Below are 17,010 nucleotides of genomic sequence, written 5' to 3'. Positions count from 1 at the left end.
CTTAAATCAGCCAAGTCATGAAGTCTGTCTGTCCGTAGTCAGCCAAGTCATGCGGTCTAACTGCCCTAATCCACTGCAGTACAAACTCAGGTTAACTGGCAGTCAGGTAACGATAACTGGATTCTGTCTGTAGTATTACAGTACAGCTTTCTTCTCTGAAATATGAAAATCAGTAATCATCCTGAAGATAAGTGAAATCAGTGAACATTGGCTGCAATGCAGGTATACCCGCACTTCATGGTTTAACCAGGAGGTGGTGATGATTAGTAGGATTTAAAAGGAGACCATGACAATAACATAGGGAAAGGACAACTCTCCTGAAGGAGGGAAACTCGTGTGGGTAGTGTGAAATATCATAGACTTCTTCGACTAATCTTGCTCAGTATTATACATGACCAGTCCCTATTTCATCCAAATGATTGTCAGGTTGTGTTTGAGTACTTCAAGGACCACTAAACTCAATTTTTTGGTACCCTAATGTCCATCAATAAAATACATATTTTACTACCAGTAGAACCAGTCGGTGAAAACAAACTTAAATAGCATTCATCCTCAGACAGGGCGCCGCCATTTTTGAAAATCGTGAAGTCACGGGCTAAAGTCCGTTAGAATTATTGAAATTATGATTTGTTCTCATCAAGTTAGAAAATCAAAACTACTTTTTACTGGTAGTTAAATATGCATTTGAATCATGGCCAAAAGGATTTTGCATGACACAACTTTTAACATAAGAACTTCTTCCAAGGAAGCAAGGTGGGGGTCGAAGTGACATTTATATTGCAAGCAATATTATATTGACCTCCATCTCACTTCCAAGAGTGAAATTGTTATGGTATAAGCATTGACCTCCACCTCACTTCCAAGAGTGAAATTATTATGTTATAAGCAATGTCATGCAAAATCCTATTGTCCATCAATGAAATACATATTTTACTACCAGTAGAAAGTAATTGTCCCTTTGTAAGTCGGTGAAAACAAACTTAAATAGCATTTATCCCAAGATAGGGTGCCGCCATTTTTGAAAATCGTGAAGTCAAATCCATTTGAATTAATGAGATATGTATGGTTTGTTCTCTTCAAGTTAGAAAATCAAAACTACATAAATATGTATCTGAATCATTACCAAAAGGAGTTTGCATGACACAACCTGTAACACAACCTAAGCGAGGTCGGGGTCGAAGTGAAAATACTGCGCGATAAATTTCTTCACTTGCTAAATTTACTTGGTTTGTAACGTTCACTCACCAGTATGTAGACACTTGTCAATATACGTCTTTATACTTGGTCTCATAATCCTAATTACTTTATAATCATACTTGCATGCATTTGCTTGCAACTTAATAAAAATAAGCGATCAGCGAATGTATAACAGGAATGTAATATGTAGATATTTCATAGTTTTCCTATATGAATCATAATTCGCACGCACGCCCTAGTGTATGTCGTCTGCATCATTACACTTAACGACGAAAACAATGATTCTGTTGAAAGTTACGACAACTTATTAAAAACAAAAATGAAAATATTAAAATGAAAGTTGTAGAAGCAATGTCAGGCTATTACCTTCTTCGAGGAATGTATCCATCAATATCCACAAAAACAAGTGATATACAATTTATCTGCAGATTTCCCAAGTGATGTGTCTTTTAACAGTCTAATATACTAAAACGTGATGTATCGTTTCAGGTTTTTCACATTGCTGTATAGTTTCATTGGTTACCCAAGATAGCACACCTGGCAACTAATTGCATAATGTGCGTCATTCGTTTTAAAAAGTTATTTAGTTAGCCAATAATGAGCAATCAATCGATGTATTGGCGGTTAATCCTTTGAAAGAAGGGTGTTGTTTTACATAGACTCAGACACGACAGAGTGTATTCAGTATAGATCAGTAAATGTACATACATAAACACTACCTTTTGACAACTCCCCCATTTTAATCCCCATAAAACTAATTAATCAATCAGCGTGTTATCGGTTAATCCTTTGATCGATCCAGACAAAAGAAATGCCAAATGGGGGCCTTTGTCCTGTAATCTAAGTGGCGTTACCAATAATTATACCTGTTATAAATTCATTAACTGACCATCAAGTGAATAATGACAATTAATGTGTAGGTTTATGCCACCTAACACGGATTACAACCTAGCAACACCAAGTGATTTTGACAGAATCGTCTATGAAAACAAGGTTGTAACTCGAAAACTAGGCAAAGCAGGAGACAAAACTAAGTGATAGGAGATTGTGAGAACATATAGCTTTCATTTTTCTCAACAGCTTTCGCGATTGCAGGTTTGTACAAACCTGTAAACGAAATAGTTTAACCTTTGAAATGTAGATGAATACTGCACAGACCCCCATTTCTATACCCACTATTACGTCACGGAGACGCGCCGCTCTGATTGGTTGAAATTTCGTTTGCGGTTGAGAATTGTGCATGGTTGACAAAAAGGTCGATTTAAGGTAATTAAAGATCGAAATGAGCAGTTTTAATGACGGGGTTTACTTTATAACGATGTCAGCATGTGATTTTGCTATTAGAGTATATGTCACCTTTAATAATTCATTCTCAAACAGCTTGTCTGTTTCTCACAGTGTCTGTGTCTTATTCTATTCACTTAAAGGTCACATGCAACCAAAATATCAAACATAATTAAAACACATTTATCACTTATTCATGACATATAATATACATTGCTGCTTTTAAAAAAACAAATAAACAAAATTATAAGCGTACAATCGCGATTCAAAAGTGCAATATTTTGTACTTGGGCTTACTTCCCCCGAAACGAAGCCCTCGGGAGACCGAACCCAGTCATAGCGGGTGGATATGCACTCAAGTGTAACGACGGCTTCCGATTGGCTGTTTCATTTGCTGATATGCTGAGGGTTCATTGTGTGTACAGAAAGATGAACTGTTTGATGGGCATGTTAGAAGTATAGCCAGTCACAAGAAAATAAGATTCTTTATGGATAACAACTTCTTTTTGTGTACTTGATGCGTCGTTTCAGTATGGATTCATATACTGTTGTCAAACAAAATCATATACACTAAAAGAAGTCGTTATCCATGAAGAATGTATAAAGAGATGTTGGGTTTGGAAAATACATGTTCTCTGAATTTTCGTTCGATCCAATAAAAAATTATCTCAGTAGAGATGGTGAACTGGAAACTGTCGTTCGTCCAAGTGCAAAGCAGGACTTGCAGCCGACAAGAGTTTGCACCAGTATCCGTCAGATCCAGTCATCCTAAAAAAATGAATGTAGTTTGTTTGCAACCCACAGACATAAAAACATGTCATGTGTATCACACGTGCCTAATTTCAAAATATGGCAGACACGGGACTCGGGTGCACGAGTCATAAATCATCTTATTTTCTTTATGTCGTATAGTCTGATAGGTGTTAAGTTCAAATTGCACTGGTCAATGATTGAAGCTGTGTATTGCATGTTGTCTTTAGCAGACAGGCAGGCAGACATATAGGTGTGAATAAACCAGACACTGAGCTTTCTCTGTGACAGAGACTGCTTACCACAATCAACAAGGTTTTTTACGTAACGAGTAGATTATGTACTTGTTTGTGTACACAACCAAGGTTAGACTACTGCTCACGAACTCAGACTCTGTTCATGCATACTGTTTCAAGCTCCGCGAACCTATTCACTGCGCATGCGTTATGGACGCAGCGCAGCACAGCTATTGAAACCAGTTTTCCCCCCAGCGCTGGGGGGAATTTAGTGAAACGTTTGAACTCCGATTTCGCGGGCTTTTTTTTCATCGCGTTTTTTTCAACTTTATAGGTTGAATTGGCATTTTTTATGATTTGTTTCGGTAAGTGCATACCGAAAGGTACCAGAATCTGCAAAGTTGTGTTTTACGTTGCATGTGACCTTTAAGGATTGACTGTGTATTTCTTTCGTTGCATTGAAGTATGAAACTAAAAACCAAGGTGCAAACTGTATGAATCCGCGTAGCGGATTCTTACAAAAGTTTGCACCTTGGTTTTTAGTTTCATACTTCAATTCATACTTCAATGCAACGAAAGAAATACAAAGTCAATCCTTATAATTAAATTCAGCAACAAATACTATACCATGTCAACAATATTTTCTTAACATAATCAAATTCATCGAAACAGATATCTTTATTACCACCGATTAACATTTTCGGTGTAAGAATTCGGTAATGGCGTGACATGACTCAGGTGACTCATTTACATAAAATGACACGCCTGCCAAACCATTAGCCAATCAGCATAGAGCACCCCCAAACAGCTGTCAATCAACCAAGCTAACATCGGTCGACGAATCAGAGTCGAACAACTCAACGTGACGCGTCCCGGTATCGGCAAAGTTTCAAGTTCAAACGTTTGAATTACTAAATGCGAACTGAAAGAGACAGTTTGAAAAGTGAGAAATGGAAAAGAAGCCCGATGATATGAAGTTAGTGGAACTGAGATTGTAGTATTTGCGCAAGCAGAAAGAGGCTGTGATGTGACTGGGATTGCGATGCCATGAACTGATGTTTCAACGTGCGCATGCTCTTGTGGAGCGTTGCAACGTTATTAACGTTCACGGATAATTTTGATTTGCATGTTTATGTTAACCACAATGTATCACTTCAATGTTTACCCAAAGTTCATTAAGGTACCCGAGTGCAAGGGAATTCCCCCGCTGTGTAAAGGGATTCCCCGACATTCCTCAGGTCCGAAAGTAGTCCGGTTCGGTGGGTGTGGCTTATGTTTTTCAGATTCATTGGGAAATGAAATCAAAAGAAATGTTCCCAGTTAACCAATCAGATTGCCAGAATTTTAATGAACACAATAAAAATTTAATTATTCTAACATACTGTCTGTTCTCACCAGTGAAAGAAAACTCTAAAACGAGATGTAACAAATACGTTGTTCATTCAACATGAGATGTACACAATGTAACAAGTACACAGTGGCATGAAATGTACAAGTCACAGAATCGCCACAGACTCACATAAAGCTAAATAATACACGTGTTGACATCAATGCTCTCTTTGGGAGCCATCTTAACACACTAAAATCAAACACCTGAAACTGCAGAGTTTGTTATAGTTGAAAAAAATTGCACAGCTGGTAGTACCATGACTTATCTCTGAAGATATTGTGTAGCATAAAACAATAGTCCTTGATCCATGTCATCATAAAAGATTTACAACAAATTATTCTAAAATCCTCTTGCAAATTCCATTTGTACAACAATAGTACTTTCCTAAAATGCATATTAACTGACTACCATAAATCTACTTGTGAGCAATGAATGAGATGCAAACTGGCATCATCAGGTAAGATACCTGTGTGGAATTGTAGTGTGTTCACACAGCACCTGTAGCGTGACAAGAACATAACCTAATGACGGGTGGCTATGTACAGCAACAGGCACCCACAGACACAACAGGTTCCACCTGACTGTGTATGTGGAGGAGACTCTTCTGTCTCAGTCATTGTTTTGCAGATGTGCTGGGTGTGCAGGTGGTGAGACTATGAGCAGTGCTGTTCTTACAGGTAGATGTGAAGAAGGTGAAGCAGGAATCTTCCTGTGTGCATAGTTCCGATGTTTCCTTAGTACATCAGCAATACTGCAAGGGTTTGTAAAACATCACATTCCAACATGTCCCATGACACCAGTACTGTGACAAGTGGGCGACACTGGAACAGCCAACCCTGAGAACCGCTGATGATGCCATGTGTGTGATGAAGCAATGTCTGTACCTGTCTACAATAACATATAGTTATGAAGATAAACAGTAGTATGGTCAGACACAATGCCACCACTTGTCCAGTGTAGGCATGTGTCGCAAGACCCTGCTAATCAGACTTGCACATGCTTCAGCTCTTGTTGTGCTCTATTATGACTTTAACACACATCCTCTTACATTTCTCAGGAAACTAAGTGTGGCAGTTGTTGAAACATTCGCCTGAGAACCTAATCCAAATGATATAGTATAAGTAAGGAAATATTTCATTTCAAATATGTTCAAATTGTTTAATAACTGAATGTTATGAAGAATATACAATATCACATATTTGAACTTATGCATCAGCAAATAAATCCTGTGACTTAGTCTAAGAGCTAAAAAAGGCAAGTGTACATCTAACACTTTGTATCCAAAGAACATTCCATGTCCACCCAAACGTTGACAATCTACACAATGACATGGACAGCATACAGGAAATGTGAAAATCATAACAAGAAATGTGTGAGCACATGAGACTAAGCCATGGGACAGTAATATTGTAGATAATTGTTTAATTGTGGGGCCTCATATGTAGTATATATACTGTGGTGTAGATAGTGAGATAGTCAGTGAGATAGACCCACTCCAGGGTTAGTGAGTCACACCAGCAGCTGGGATCAAGTTGTTATGCAGTACAAAACCAGACTCACTGACTAGCTTGAAGACAAGCTTCCAAACCGAAGGACAATGTAAAGTAAATATTGATTACTGTAGTAAATGTCCACTGTACAATCTCTGAACACTTCAGCGTATCATGCGATAGCTTTAGCCTCGGGCAGGAATGTTTCCCAGAACTTTATCATCTGGAAGTAGAAACATTCCACATATGATCATAGTAAATGTGACTGCAATAAAGGTGTATTATAACCTAGCCCAATAGGGTTTGTCAGTAAAAGTTATGACAAAGGGTTAATAGATAGAATTATCAAAGTACAACTCAAGTAACTCCAAGTAATACTCCAAGTATATATCTCCCTTCCCTCTGTATTCCGGCATATCTCAAGTGATCATGGCATTGTGTAATCATATCTCTTGTGATTCAGTATTCTAGTATATTTCTAGTGACTCTCTTCTGAGTTGACATAAGTTGCTCAAGACAGAGGCAGACTGTCACTGGCTATGTGAGTATCATCAGCCTACCTTCTGCTGGTTTTCCATCAGAGCTTCCAAGTATTTCACCACACTGTTCTTGAAGTCAATCACACGATACTTTTCAAAGCGACGAATCTCTTTCCTTATTGTGTCAGATATCTTCTCAAAATCCTCTTGGCCCTTTTCTACTTTTTGTTCATACTGCAAACAAGCCAATATTTCTATGAGTACAGCAGAGGCTGCTGATCAGTAAATCAACTAGAATATATGAAACTTACACTTAGTTCCATACAAAGAAATGAAAACTATAGATACATGCTGATAAACACACACTGCAAACACTACATGTACACAGGGACTTCCCCCCTGCTAGGCATAATCTTCCCCGTGGAAAGTTTGTCCAAGGCCAAACTTTCCCCATCCTTGAACCAAGTTCAAAGGGTACTTTTTTCCCCATCCTTGTTCTCTTTTCAAATGGAAACTAAATCCAGAAATATATTTAAGGAATAAGAGTGAGAAAAATATATATACAGATAATAAACAGTACTACAAGAGAGCAAGCAACCTGTGTATATTACATCTTATTTAACCATCAAATGTGTGATTAAATGTTTACATCTTAAGGTGACATGATTTGGATGGATGAAGAAATAATGCAATCTGCCTTCACAGGAATGGTAGTAGGAGCAGGATGATTTAGAGATATATGCTGTTCAAACATGAATGCATTCAAATCACTGTTTACAAGTCAGCAGCTAAAATACACTATTTGGCAACATTTAAGGAAACTGTCCAGTAATTTCGATCTGCATCACATGTGATATGGGTATGGAATTCCATGTCTACTTTTAGTAACAACCCCTAGTGAAAATTGCCATTGGCTGGATGCCTCGCTTAGCATCGACCCAGATGAGAGGCATTTAGCATGTGAGACGATAAATTAATAATGTATCAGATGGCAATACTCTATCAGGGCCAGTAATAAAAATATTAATGGTATGGCAGGATCAAAAACACATTCAATACCGCAGACCGGAACGTAACTACCGTATGATTCATTTATTAAATCCTTACAATGTATGAAAACACTTAATACATTTCAAATAACCATATATTATCCACAGAATCAGAATTAATAACCATTCTTCTCAATATTGTTGAAAAAAATTAATGATTCGGCTAAGGTGTCAAATGTACATGACAACTTACTTTTTCCATCTTTTAGTGTGATTGTGTAATGTATTTCAAGTGACATCTTGATTTTTGTCACCTCGCACTTAGCGCTCGGGCATGATGTTTAATGCTGAAATATTCTTGTCACAGGTCATGACCTAGAATGATACTTCCACAGAGTTCAATAATATCTGTATAAGTGGTGATTTTTTGCACTCTACCTTAATTCATTGCCCATTGATCTCACATATGGGAGATGTGTTGTCATGTTGACACAAGTACAATCAAACCACTCTGATTGTTTTAGTAAACACAATTCAATTATGGCAGATAGCTTTGTTGTGAAAACTTTGTGGTGGTTACCATTGCTCAGGTGTTTGAAATGCACAAAAAATCAACTGCGCAAACAGGTCTTTTGTGAACTTTCTTTAAGAACTGCACCCCATGAAAATATATAAATATATACGATTGCATGAGAATGTATACAGAGCACTGGTCTGGACATATAATAGTCTTCATTTTTAAAATGATAAACAGGTTTTCCACGATGAAAATATCACCAGAAACAGAATAACGAGGCACATGAGCCATGTGATGACAAAATGCTAATTATGATACTGGAAGGGCCAACACTTGTTGATATGTCTGAATACAGGAGACTTGAGGCATTCCTAAAGCTAGCACAGTGAAATGTAACATTCCTGTACACATGAACAGAAACAAACACAGACTAAGTCTGATACCCAGGCAACAGTTACACTGTATGGAAAGCCATCACTACGCATTCTGTGCCAATTTCAGACAAACAAGCAGTTACATACTTCACCCCCTAACAGTCACATGCTTGACACACAAGCAGTTACCTACTTCACTCCCTAAGACTCACATGCTTGACACACAAATAGTTACCTACTTCACTCCCTAACAGTCTCATGCTTGACACACAAGCAGTTACCTACTTCACTCCCTAATAGTCTCATGCTTGACACACAAGCAGTTACATACTTCACTACCTAACAGTCACATGCTTGACACACAAACAGTTACCTACTTCACCCCCTAAGAGTCACATGCTTGACACACAAATAGTTACCTACTTCACTCCCTAACAGTGAGAGGCTTGACACATAAACAGTTACATACTTGACACACTGACAGTCACATGCCTAACACTATGACATGCTTCAGACACGGACTCTGGCATGCTTGACACACTGATGGCTACATGCTTGACATTCAGACAGTGATATGCTGAACACACTTACAGTAACATGTTTGACACACTGACAGTCACATGCAAGACACACTGACACTGACATGCATGACACACTCACAGTGACATGCATGACACACTGACACTGACATGCATGACACACTCACAGTCACATGCATGACACATTAACAGTCGCATACTTGAGACACTGACAGTGACATACATGACACACTGACAGTGACATGATGACACACTGACTGTGACAAGCCTTGAGACCCTGACAGTGACATGCTTTAGACACTGTCAGTGACATACTTAACACACATATAGACAGTGACATGCTTGACATACTGACAGTGACATGCTTGACACATTAACAGTCACATACTTGAGACACTGACAGTGACATGCATGACGCAATGACAGTGACATGCTTGAAAGACTGACACTTGCATGCTTGGCACACTGGCAGATAGTTGCTTGACTGATAGATGCTATGAACTGACCTCAGTGATCTCCTGTTGTGCCTGTGAGATCTTGTCAGTCTTGTGCTGCACCTCAAGTTTGGCCTTGTTCTCACGTTTCTTCCCCAAGACAACCTCAGCATCCTTCCAGTTTTTGTACAGCTTGTATCGCTCATGAAACACCTCCTGCAAAGCATTACAAAACATGCTGTGGTCATGAAACACTTGCTACAAATAAGGTCAGGTCACCATGAAATGACTGGTATCTGTGTAAACACCCAAAAAATGGTTAAAGTGACATGGTGACCTTGAAGGTAAACATCACCCAAATTTACTGATATCTATGTAATACTTAAAAGTAGGCAGTCAACAAATTTGAAGACACTGGATTCAACAGTGCATGAAAAATCGTGTTAACAAGAGTTTGAAAAGTGGACAGTGTCATGGTGATCTCTGAAATAAAGTCAAGGTCACCAAAATATATTGGTGTCAGTGTAATCACCCAATGTTGCCTGTCACTAAAATTGGAAAACATTTGGTACAACAGTGCATGAAATATCATGTCAACAAGTGATCAAAGTGTTATGGTGATCTTAAAACTGAGGTCACTGTCACCCAAACTGATTGGTGTCTGTGTAATCCCCACTGTAAGATGCCACCAAATATAAAAAATTTAGCTTTTAACATTAATGCCACTTAAGGAAATTGAATACAAAAGTTTATGAGATATAGCATTTAAAGAGAATCATGACGTATGCACAGTCAAATACTTAGCCCCACCACCTGAGAAGCTGTAGGGCATTAGCACGTTAATCTTCTTGCTGCTACATCGCCCTACCCAGGTGAGAGAATACAGCTATTTTGGGAAACAACACTACAAAATGCAACTACTCTCCACACTCACTGACAAGTGACCTATATGCTGCATGTGTAGGATATAACATGACCCTCTTCAATTTGCTTTTCAATAACACCCACAGGTCATATTATATCCAACTTGTAAACTGACAGAAGATATACTTTAGATCTTATTTCATTATTTGGTATTCACTGATGAAAACAACTGGGATGAGTTTGGCAGCTGATACCTCGCCTTGTACATGCTACCCGTGCTCTGCATGTGTGCTGAATATACAACCCATCTTACGAGGAACACACGCTTTAGTGTGATTGTGTAATCTTATTCTTCACAGCAATCATTTTGTAGTCTAGTTGATAAAAAATGCCAGGCTGGTAAGCAATGGGATGCAGATTCGAAACCTGGTGTCGGTACTGCATGTTGGAAATTGTCAGTAAAGTCATATCTTACAATCATAGTGAGTGAGTGAGTTTAGTTTTACGCCACACTTAGCAATATTCCAGCTATATGGCGGCGGTGTGTAAATAATCTAGACTGGAGCAGACAATTCAGTGATCAACAACATGAGCATCGATCTGTGCAATTGGGAACCAATGACATGTGTCAATCAAGTCAGCAAGACTGACCACCCGATTCTGTTGGTCGCCTCTTAGTACAAGCATAGTCGCCTTTTATGGCAAGCATGGGTTGCTGAAGGCCTATTCTACACTGGGACCTTCATGGGTCATCTTATAATCATATTCAGTGATGGCAAGACAAAGTCATACCACTCTTCAAAACAAGCATTGTCACTAATGTGACATTATCCCCTGCCGCATATTATCAAATCAAAGAAATGAAAGTGAAACTTGTAGTTTAAGATGAAGTGAAATGTCAACAAAAACATTACTCTCAAACTCTCCGGAAAATTTGCACTGTAGTTGTTCAAACACAAAATATTTTGAACAGTCACCTTGACCAGTGAATAAAACTCCTAAAAAGCACAGATGAACTTAAAATGTTGATGGCCCTCCTAACATGTAACCAGCCCTGTATGAAATATAGAAAACTGATATAAGATGTTACAATAATGTAATTTATGAATTGATGTGTGATTGTGACAGACTATCAGAAAAGACCATCACTGTTCACTGGCTGAAAGCATTCCCTAGACCAATCACATTTAGTTTAGATAAATTGGTAGGCTGATCTATGTAAGTTTTATTGATCATGAACAATACAGACATTGTCTAGCTTCAACAATTGTAGATTATTTTTGAAATATTTCCCATAGTCAATGACATGTTCAAGTGTATACCCTTTGAAAATGGATTGGCCCACAGGGCTTGCTATGCAATAAAGTTGTAAGCCCATTATGTAATTAGCAAGCAGCAGGCCACTGGACAGATGCTATATCATACACTGCCTTGACATGAATGTCATGGTGTGTGAAATATGGACAAAATAGTAATAAAGGAATTGCTTGTAAAACAACATTCAATGAGAGGCTTGAAAGTCTATTTTTGATCATATAAATTTGTCAGTGAAAATAAGATTGAACTTCTCCAAAATTATCTGGTCGCCGCACCTTCCCTAGATAAAGCTTGGTGCGGAATATGAAGACAATCCAGTGAACGGTTCTTGAGATATCTTGTTGACAAGGTAAAACACTCAAGTCCCCTTGTGACCGTGAGATGAAGGTAAAACCTAGATATCAAATATGAAAGGAATCTAGTCAGCGGGTATTAAGATACTCCAATCCATATGTACCTATCCCCCACTTCACGCCATGGGGATAACAAGTAATAATGCTAAGTTCTGGGGCAGAGGGATGTTATTAAAATAATGCCTGGGCACAGGCATTACTAAAATAATGCTCGGGGCAGATGGATGTTATTTAGAAAATGGCCCAAGGAAGATAGATTGCATCAGATTTGAGGGATATGAGAAAAAGAGTCCCCTAAGACAGTGCCATCACTGTCGGTTTATAAATTGTGTTCCGCCATCAGTTGGATAACACCACATTTTGAACAACATTTATGTAAAACATTGCAGGAGTGCTTAATGCACACAGGCCCTAGATATCTGGAGTTAAGGTGCAGACTGTATATAGATTGTAATGGTCAAGTCCACTCAACATCAGTCAAGTCTGGCACAATACTGCTGGACCTGGCTACTTCAGTGTAATCAACTTCTATAGCTGTTGCCAAAGTCTTACCTTGACTGCTCCTATGAGGGAGATGTAGTCCTTCATAAGTTCAGCCATGGTGAAGAAGTCATGTTCTGCCTGTTCCTTGTGCAGCTGCTCGATCTTCTCCTCTGTCTCTGCCAGCTGGGACAGAGCCCGGGACAATGCGGTGTGCTCCTCTACACTTCCCAGCATGGCAGCACTCTTGGCAAACACAGCTGTAGTTGAGCTCAGCTCTAAGGGATATGACAAATGGGAGAATTGATGCACACAGGAAGCACAACCATGAAACAACTGATTACATATTAGTGCCTGACATATTCCTGGAGACAATATGTAACGGTCAGCATCTCCTACCATAGATGGAGCTAATGTGTAATTACCTGTGTGTGGAGAGAATGTGCAACAGTATGTACCTTTTCTGTACATGGAGAAAAGTAGTAATAGTGTGTATTCTGTGCATGGAGAGAAGGTGTGATAGTGTGTACCTTTCCTATGCATGAAGAGAATGGGTAACAGTGTGTACCTTTTCTGTGCATGGAGAGAATAGGTAACCTTGGGTACCTTTCCTGTGCATGGAGAGAATGGGTAACAGTGTGTACCTTTCCTGTGCATGGAGAGAATGTGTAACAGTGTGTACCTTTCCTGTGCATGGAGAGAATGTGTAACAGTGTGTACCTTTCCTGTGCATGGAGAGAATGTGTAACAGTGTGTACCTTTCATGTGCATGGAGAGAATGTGTAACAGTGTGTGCCTTTTCTGTGAATGGACAGAATGGGTAACAGTGTGTACCTTTTCTGTGAATGGACAGAATGGGTAACAGTGTGTACCTTTCCTGTGAATGGACAGAATGGGTAACAGTGTGTACCTTTTCTGTGAATGGACAGAATGGGTAACAGTGTGTACCTTTCCTGTGCATGGAGAGAATGTGTAACAGTGTGTACCTTTCCTGTGCATGGAGAGAATGTGTAACAGTGTGTACCTTTCCTGTGCATGGAGAGAATGTGTAACAGTGTGTACCTTTTCTGTGAATGGACAGAATGTGTAACAGTGTGTACCTTTCCTGTGAATGGACAGAATGGGTAACAGTGTGTACCTTTCATGTGCATGGAGAGAAGGTGTAACAGTGTGTACCTTTTCTATGAATGGACAGAATGGGTAACAGTGTGTACCTTTTCTGTGAATGGACAGAATGTGTAACAGTGTGTACCTTTTCTGTGCATGGAGAGAATAGGTAACCTTGGGTACCTTTCCTGTGCATGGAGAGAATGTGTAACAGTGTGTACCTTTCCTGTGCATGGAGAGAAGGTGTAACAGTGTGTACATTTCCTGTCCATGGAGAGAAGGTGTAACAGTGTGTACCTTTCCTGTGCATGGAGAGAATGTGTAACAGTGTGTACCTTTCATGTGCATGGAGAGAATGTGTAACAGTGTGTACCTTTTCTGTGCATGGAGAGAATGTGTAACAGTGTGTACCTTTTCTGTGAATGGACAGAATGTGTAACAGTGTGTACCTTTCCTGTGCATGGAGAGAAGGTGTAACAGTGTGTACCTTTCCTGTGCATGGAGAGAATGTGTAACAGTGTGTACCTTTCCTGTGCATGGAGAGAAGGTGCAACAGTGTGTACCTTTTCTGTGAATGGACAGAATGTGTAACAGTGTGTACCTTTCCTGTGAATGGACAGAATGGGTAACAGTGTGTACCTTTTCTGTGAATGGACAGAATGGGTAACAGTGTGTACCTTTCCTGTGCATGGAGAGAATGTGTAACAGTGTGTACCTTTTCTGTGCATGGAGAGAATGTGTAACAGTGTGTACCTTTTCTGTGAATGGACAGAATGTGTAACAGTGTGTACCTTTTCTGTGAATGGACAGAATGTGTAACAGTGTGTACCTTTCCTGTGCATGGAGAGAATGTGTAACAGTGTGTACCTTTTCTGTGAATGGACAGAATGTGTAACAGTGTGTACCTTTTCTGTGAATGGACAGAATGTGTAACAGTGTGTACCTTTTCTGTGAATGGACAGAATGTGTAACAGTGTGTACCTTTTCTGTGCATGGAGAGAATAGGTAACCTTGGGTACCTTTCCTGTGCATGGAGAGAATGTGTAACAGTGTGTACCTTTCCTGTGCATGGAGAGAATGTGTAACAGTGTGTACCTTTTCTGTGCATGGAGAGAAGGTGTAACAGTGTGTACCTTTCCTGTGAATGGACAGAATGGGTAACAGTGTGTACCTTTTCTGTGAATGGACAGAATGTGTAACAGTGTGTACCTTTCCTGTGAATGGACAGAATGGGTAACAGTGTGTACCTTTTCTGTGAATGGACAGAATGGGTAACAGTGTGTACCTTTCCTGTGCATGGAGAGAATGTGTAACAGTGTGTACCTTTTCTGTGCATGGAGAGAATGTGTAACAGTGTGTACCTTTTCTGTGAATGTACAGAATGTGTAACAGTGTGTACCTTTTCTGTGAATGGACAGAATGTGTAACAGTGTGTACCTTTCCTGTGCATGGAGAGAATGTGTAACAGTGTGTACCTTTCCTGTGCATGGAGAGAATGTGTAACAGTGTGTACCTTTTCTGTGAATGGACAGAATGTGTAACAGTGTGTACCTTTTCTGTGAATGGACAGAATGTGTAACAGTGTGTACCTTTTCTGTGCATGGAGAGAATAGGTAACCTTGGGTACCTTTCATGTGCATGGAGAGAATGTGTAACAGTGTGTACCTTTTCTGTGCATGGAGAGAATGTGTAACAGTGTGTACCTTTTCTGTGAATGGACAGAATGGGTAACAGTGTGTACCTTTCCTGTGCATGGAGAGAATGTGTAACAGTGTGTACCTTTTCTGTGCATGGAGAGAATGTGTAACAGTGTGTACCTTTTCTGTGAATGGACAGAATGTGTAACAGTGTGTACCTTTCATGTGCATGGAGAGAATGTGTAACAATGTGTACCTTTTCTGTGAATGGACAGAATGTGTAACAGTGTGTACCTTTTCTGTGAATGGACAGAATGTGTAACAGTGTGTACCTTTTCTGTGAATGGAGAGAATAGGTAACCTTGGGTACCTTTCCTGTGCATGGAGAGAATAGGTAACAGTGTGTACATTTTCTGTGCATGGAGAGAATAGGTAACAGTGTGTACCTTTTCTGTGAATGGACAGAATGGGTAACAGTGTGTACCTTTCCTGTGCATGGAGAGAATGTGTAACAGTGTGTACCTTTTCTGTGCATGGAGAGAATAGGTAACCTTGGGTACCTTTCCTGTGCATGGAGAGAATGTGTAACAGTGTGTACCTTTCCTGTGCATGGAGAGAATGTGTAACAGTGTGTACCTTTTCTGTGAATGGACAGAATGTGTAACAGTGTGTACCTTTCCTGTGAATGGACAGAATGGGTAACAGTGTGTACCTTTCATGTGCATGGAGAGAAGGTGTAACAGTGTGTACCTTTTCCATGAATGGACAGAATGGGTAACAGTGTGTACCTTTTCTGTGAATGGACAGAATGTGTAACAGTGTGTACCTTTTCTGTGCATGGAGAGAATAGGTAACCTTGGGTACCTTTCCTGTGCATGGAGAGAATGTGTAACAGTGTGTACCTTTCCTGTGCATGGAGAGAAGGTGTAACAGTGTGTACATTTCCTGTCCATGGAGAGAAGGTGTAACAGTGTGTACCTTTCCTGTGCATGGAGAGAATGTGTAACAGTGTGTACCTTTCCTGTGCATGGAGAGAATGTGTAACAGTGTGTACCTTTTCTGTGCATGGAGAGAATGTGTAACAGTGTGTACCTTTTCTGTGAATGGACAGAATGTGTAACAGTGTGTACCTTTCCTGTGCATGGAGAGAAGGTGTAACAGTGTGTACCTTTCCTGTGCATGGAGAGAATGTGTAACAGTGTGTACCTTTCCTGTGCATGGAGAGAAGGTGCAACAGTGTGTACCTTTTCTGTGAATGGACAGAATGTGTAACAGTGTGTACCTTTCCTGTGAATGGAGAGAATGGGTAACAGTGTGTACCTTTTCTGTGAATGGACAGAATGGGTAACTGTGTGTACCTTTCCTGTGCATGGAGAGAATGTGTAACAGTGTGTACCTTTTCTGTGCATGGAGAGAATGTGTAACAGTGTGTACCTTTTCTGTGAATGGACAGAATGTGTAACAGTGTGTACCTTTTCTGTGAATGGACAGAATGTGTAACAGTGTGTACCTTTCCTGTGCATGGAGAGAATGTGTAACAGTGTGTACCTTTCCTGTGCATGGAGAGAATGTG

The 17,010-nt window shown here is 39.7% G+C and overlaps 1 protein-coding gene across 1 annotated transcript in view; it reads right to left on the bottom strand.

Annotated features, from left to right (window-relative positions):
- Positions 1–4,888: 4,888 nt before the first annotated feature.
- Positions 4,889–17,010, bottom strand: part of LOC137277293 (sorting nexin-2-like) — a 40,851-nt gene continuing 28,729 nt past the window's right edge. The window contains exons 9-12 of the mRNA XM_067808953.1: positions 12,766–12,971; positions 9,752–9,895; positions 6,908–7,060; positions 4,889–6,570 (exon numbers count right to left, since the gene is read on the bottom strand). Of these exons, the coding sequence (XP_067665054.1) occupies positions 6,520–6,570; positions 6,908–7,060; positions 9,752–9,895; positions 12,766–12,971 (554 nt within the window). The 3' untranslated portion in view covers positions 4,889–6,519. The remainder of the gene's footprint in view (positions 6,571–6,907; positions 7,061–9,751; positions 9,896–12,765; positions 12,972–17,010) is intronic.

This window comes from Haliotis asinina, chromosome 3 (genome assembly GCF_037392515.1).
Source record: "Haliotis asinina isolate JCU_RB_2024 chromosome 3, JCU_Hal_asi_v2, whole genome shotgun sequence".
Taxonomy (NCBI): domain Eukaryota; kingdom Metazoa; phylum Mollusca; class Gastropoda; order Lepetellida; family Haliotidae; genus Haliotis; species Haliotis asinina.
Note: the sequence above shows the minus strand (reverse complement) of the source record. Positions and strands in the feature narration are given on the sequence as shown.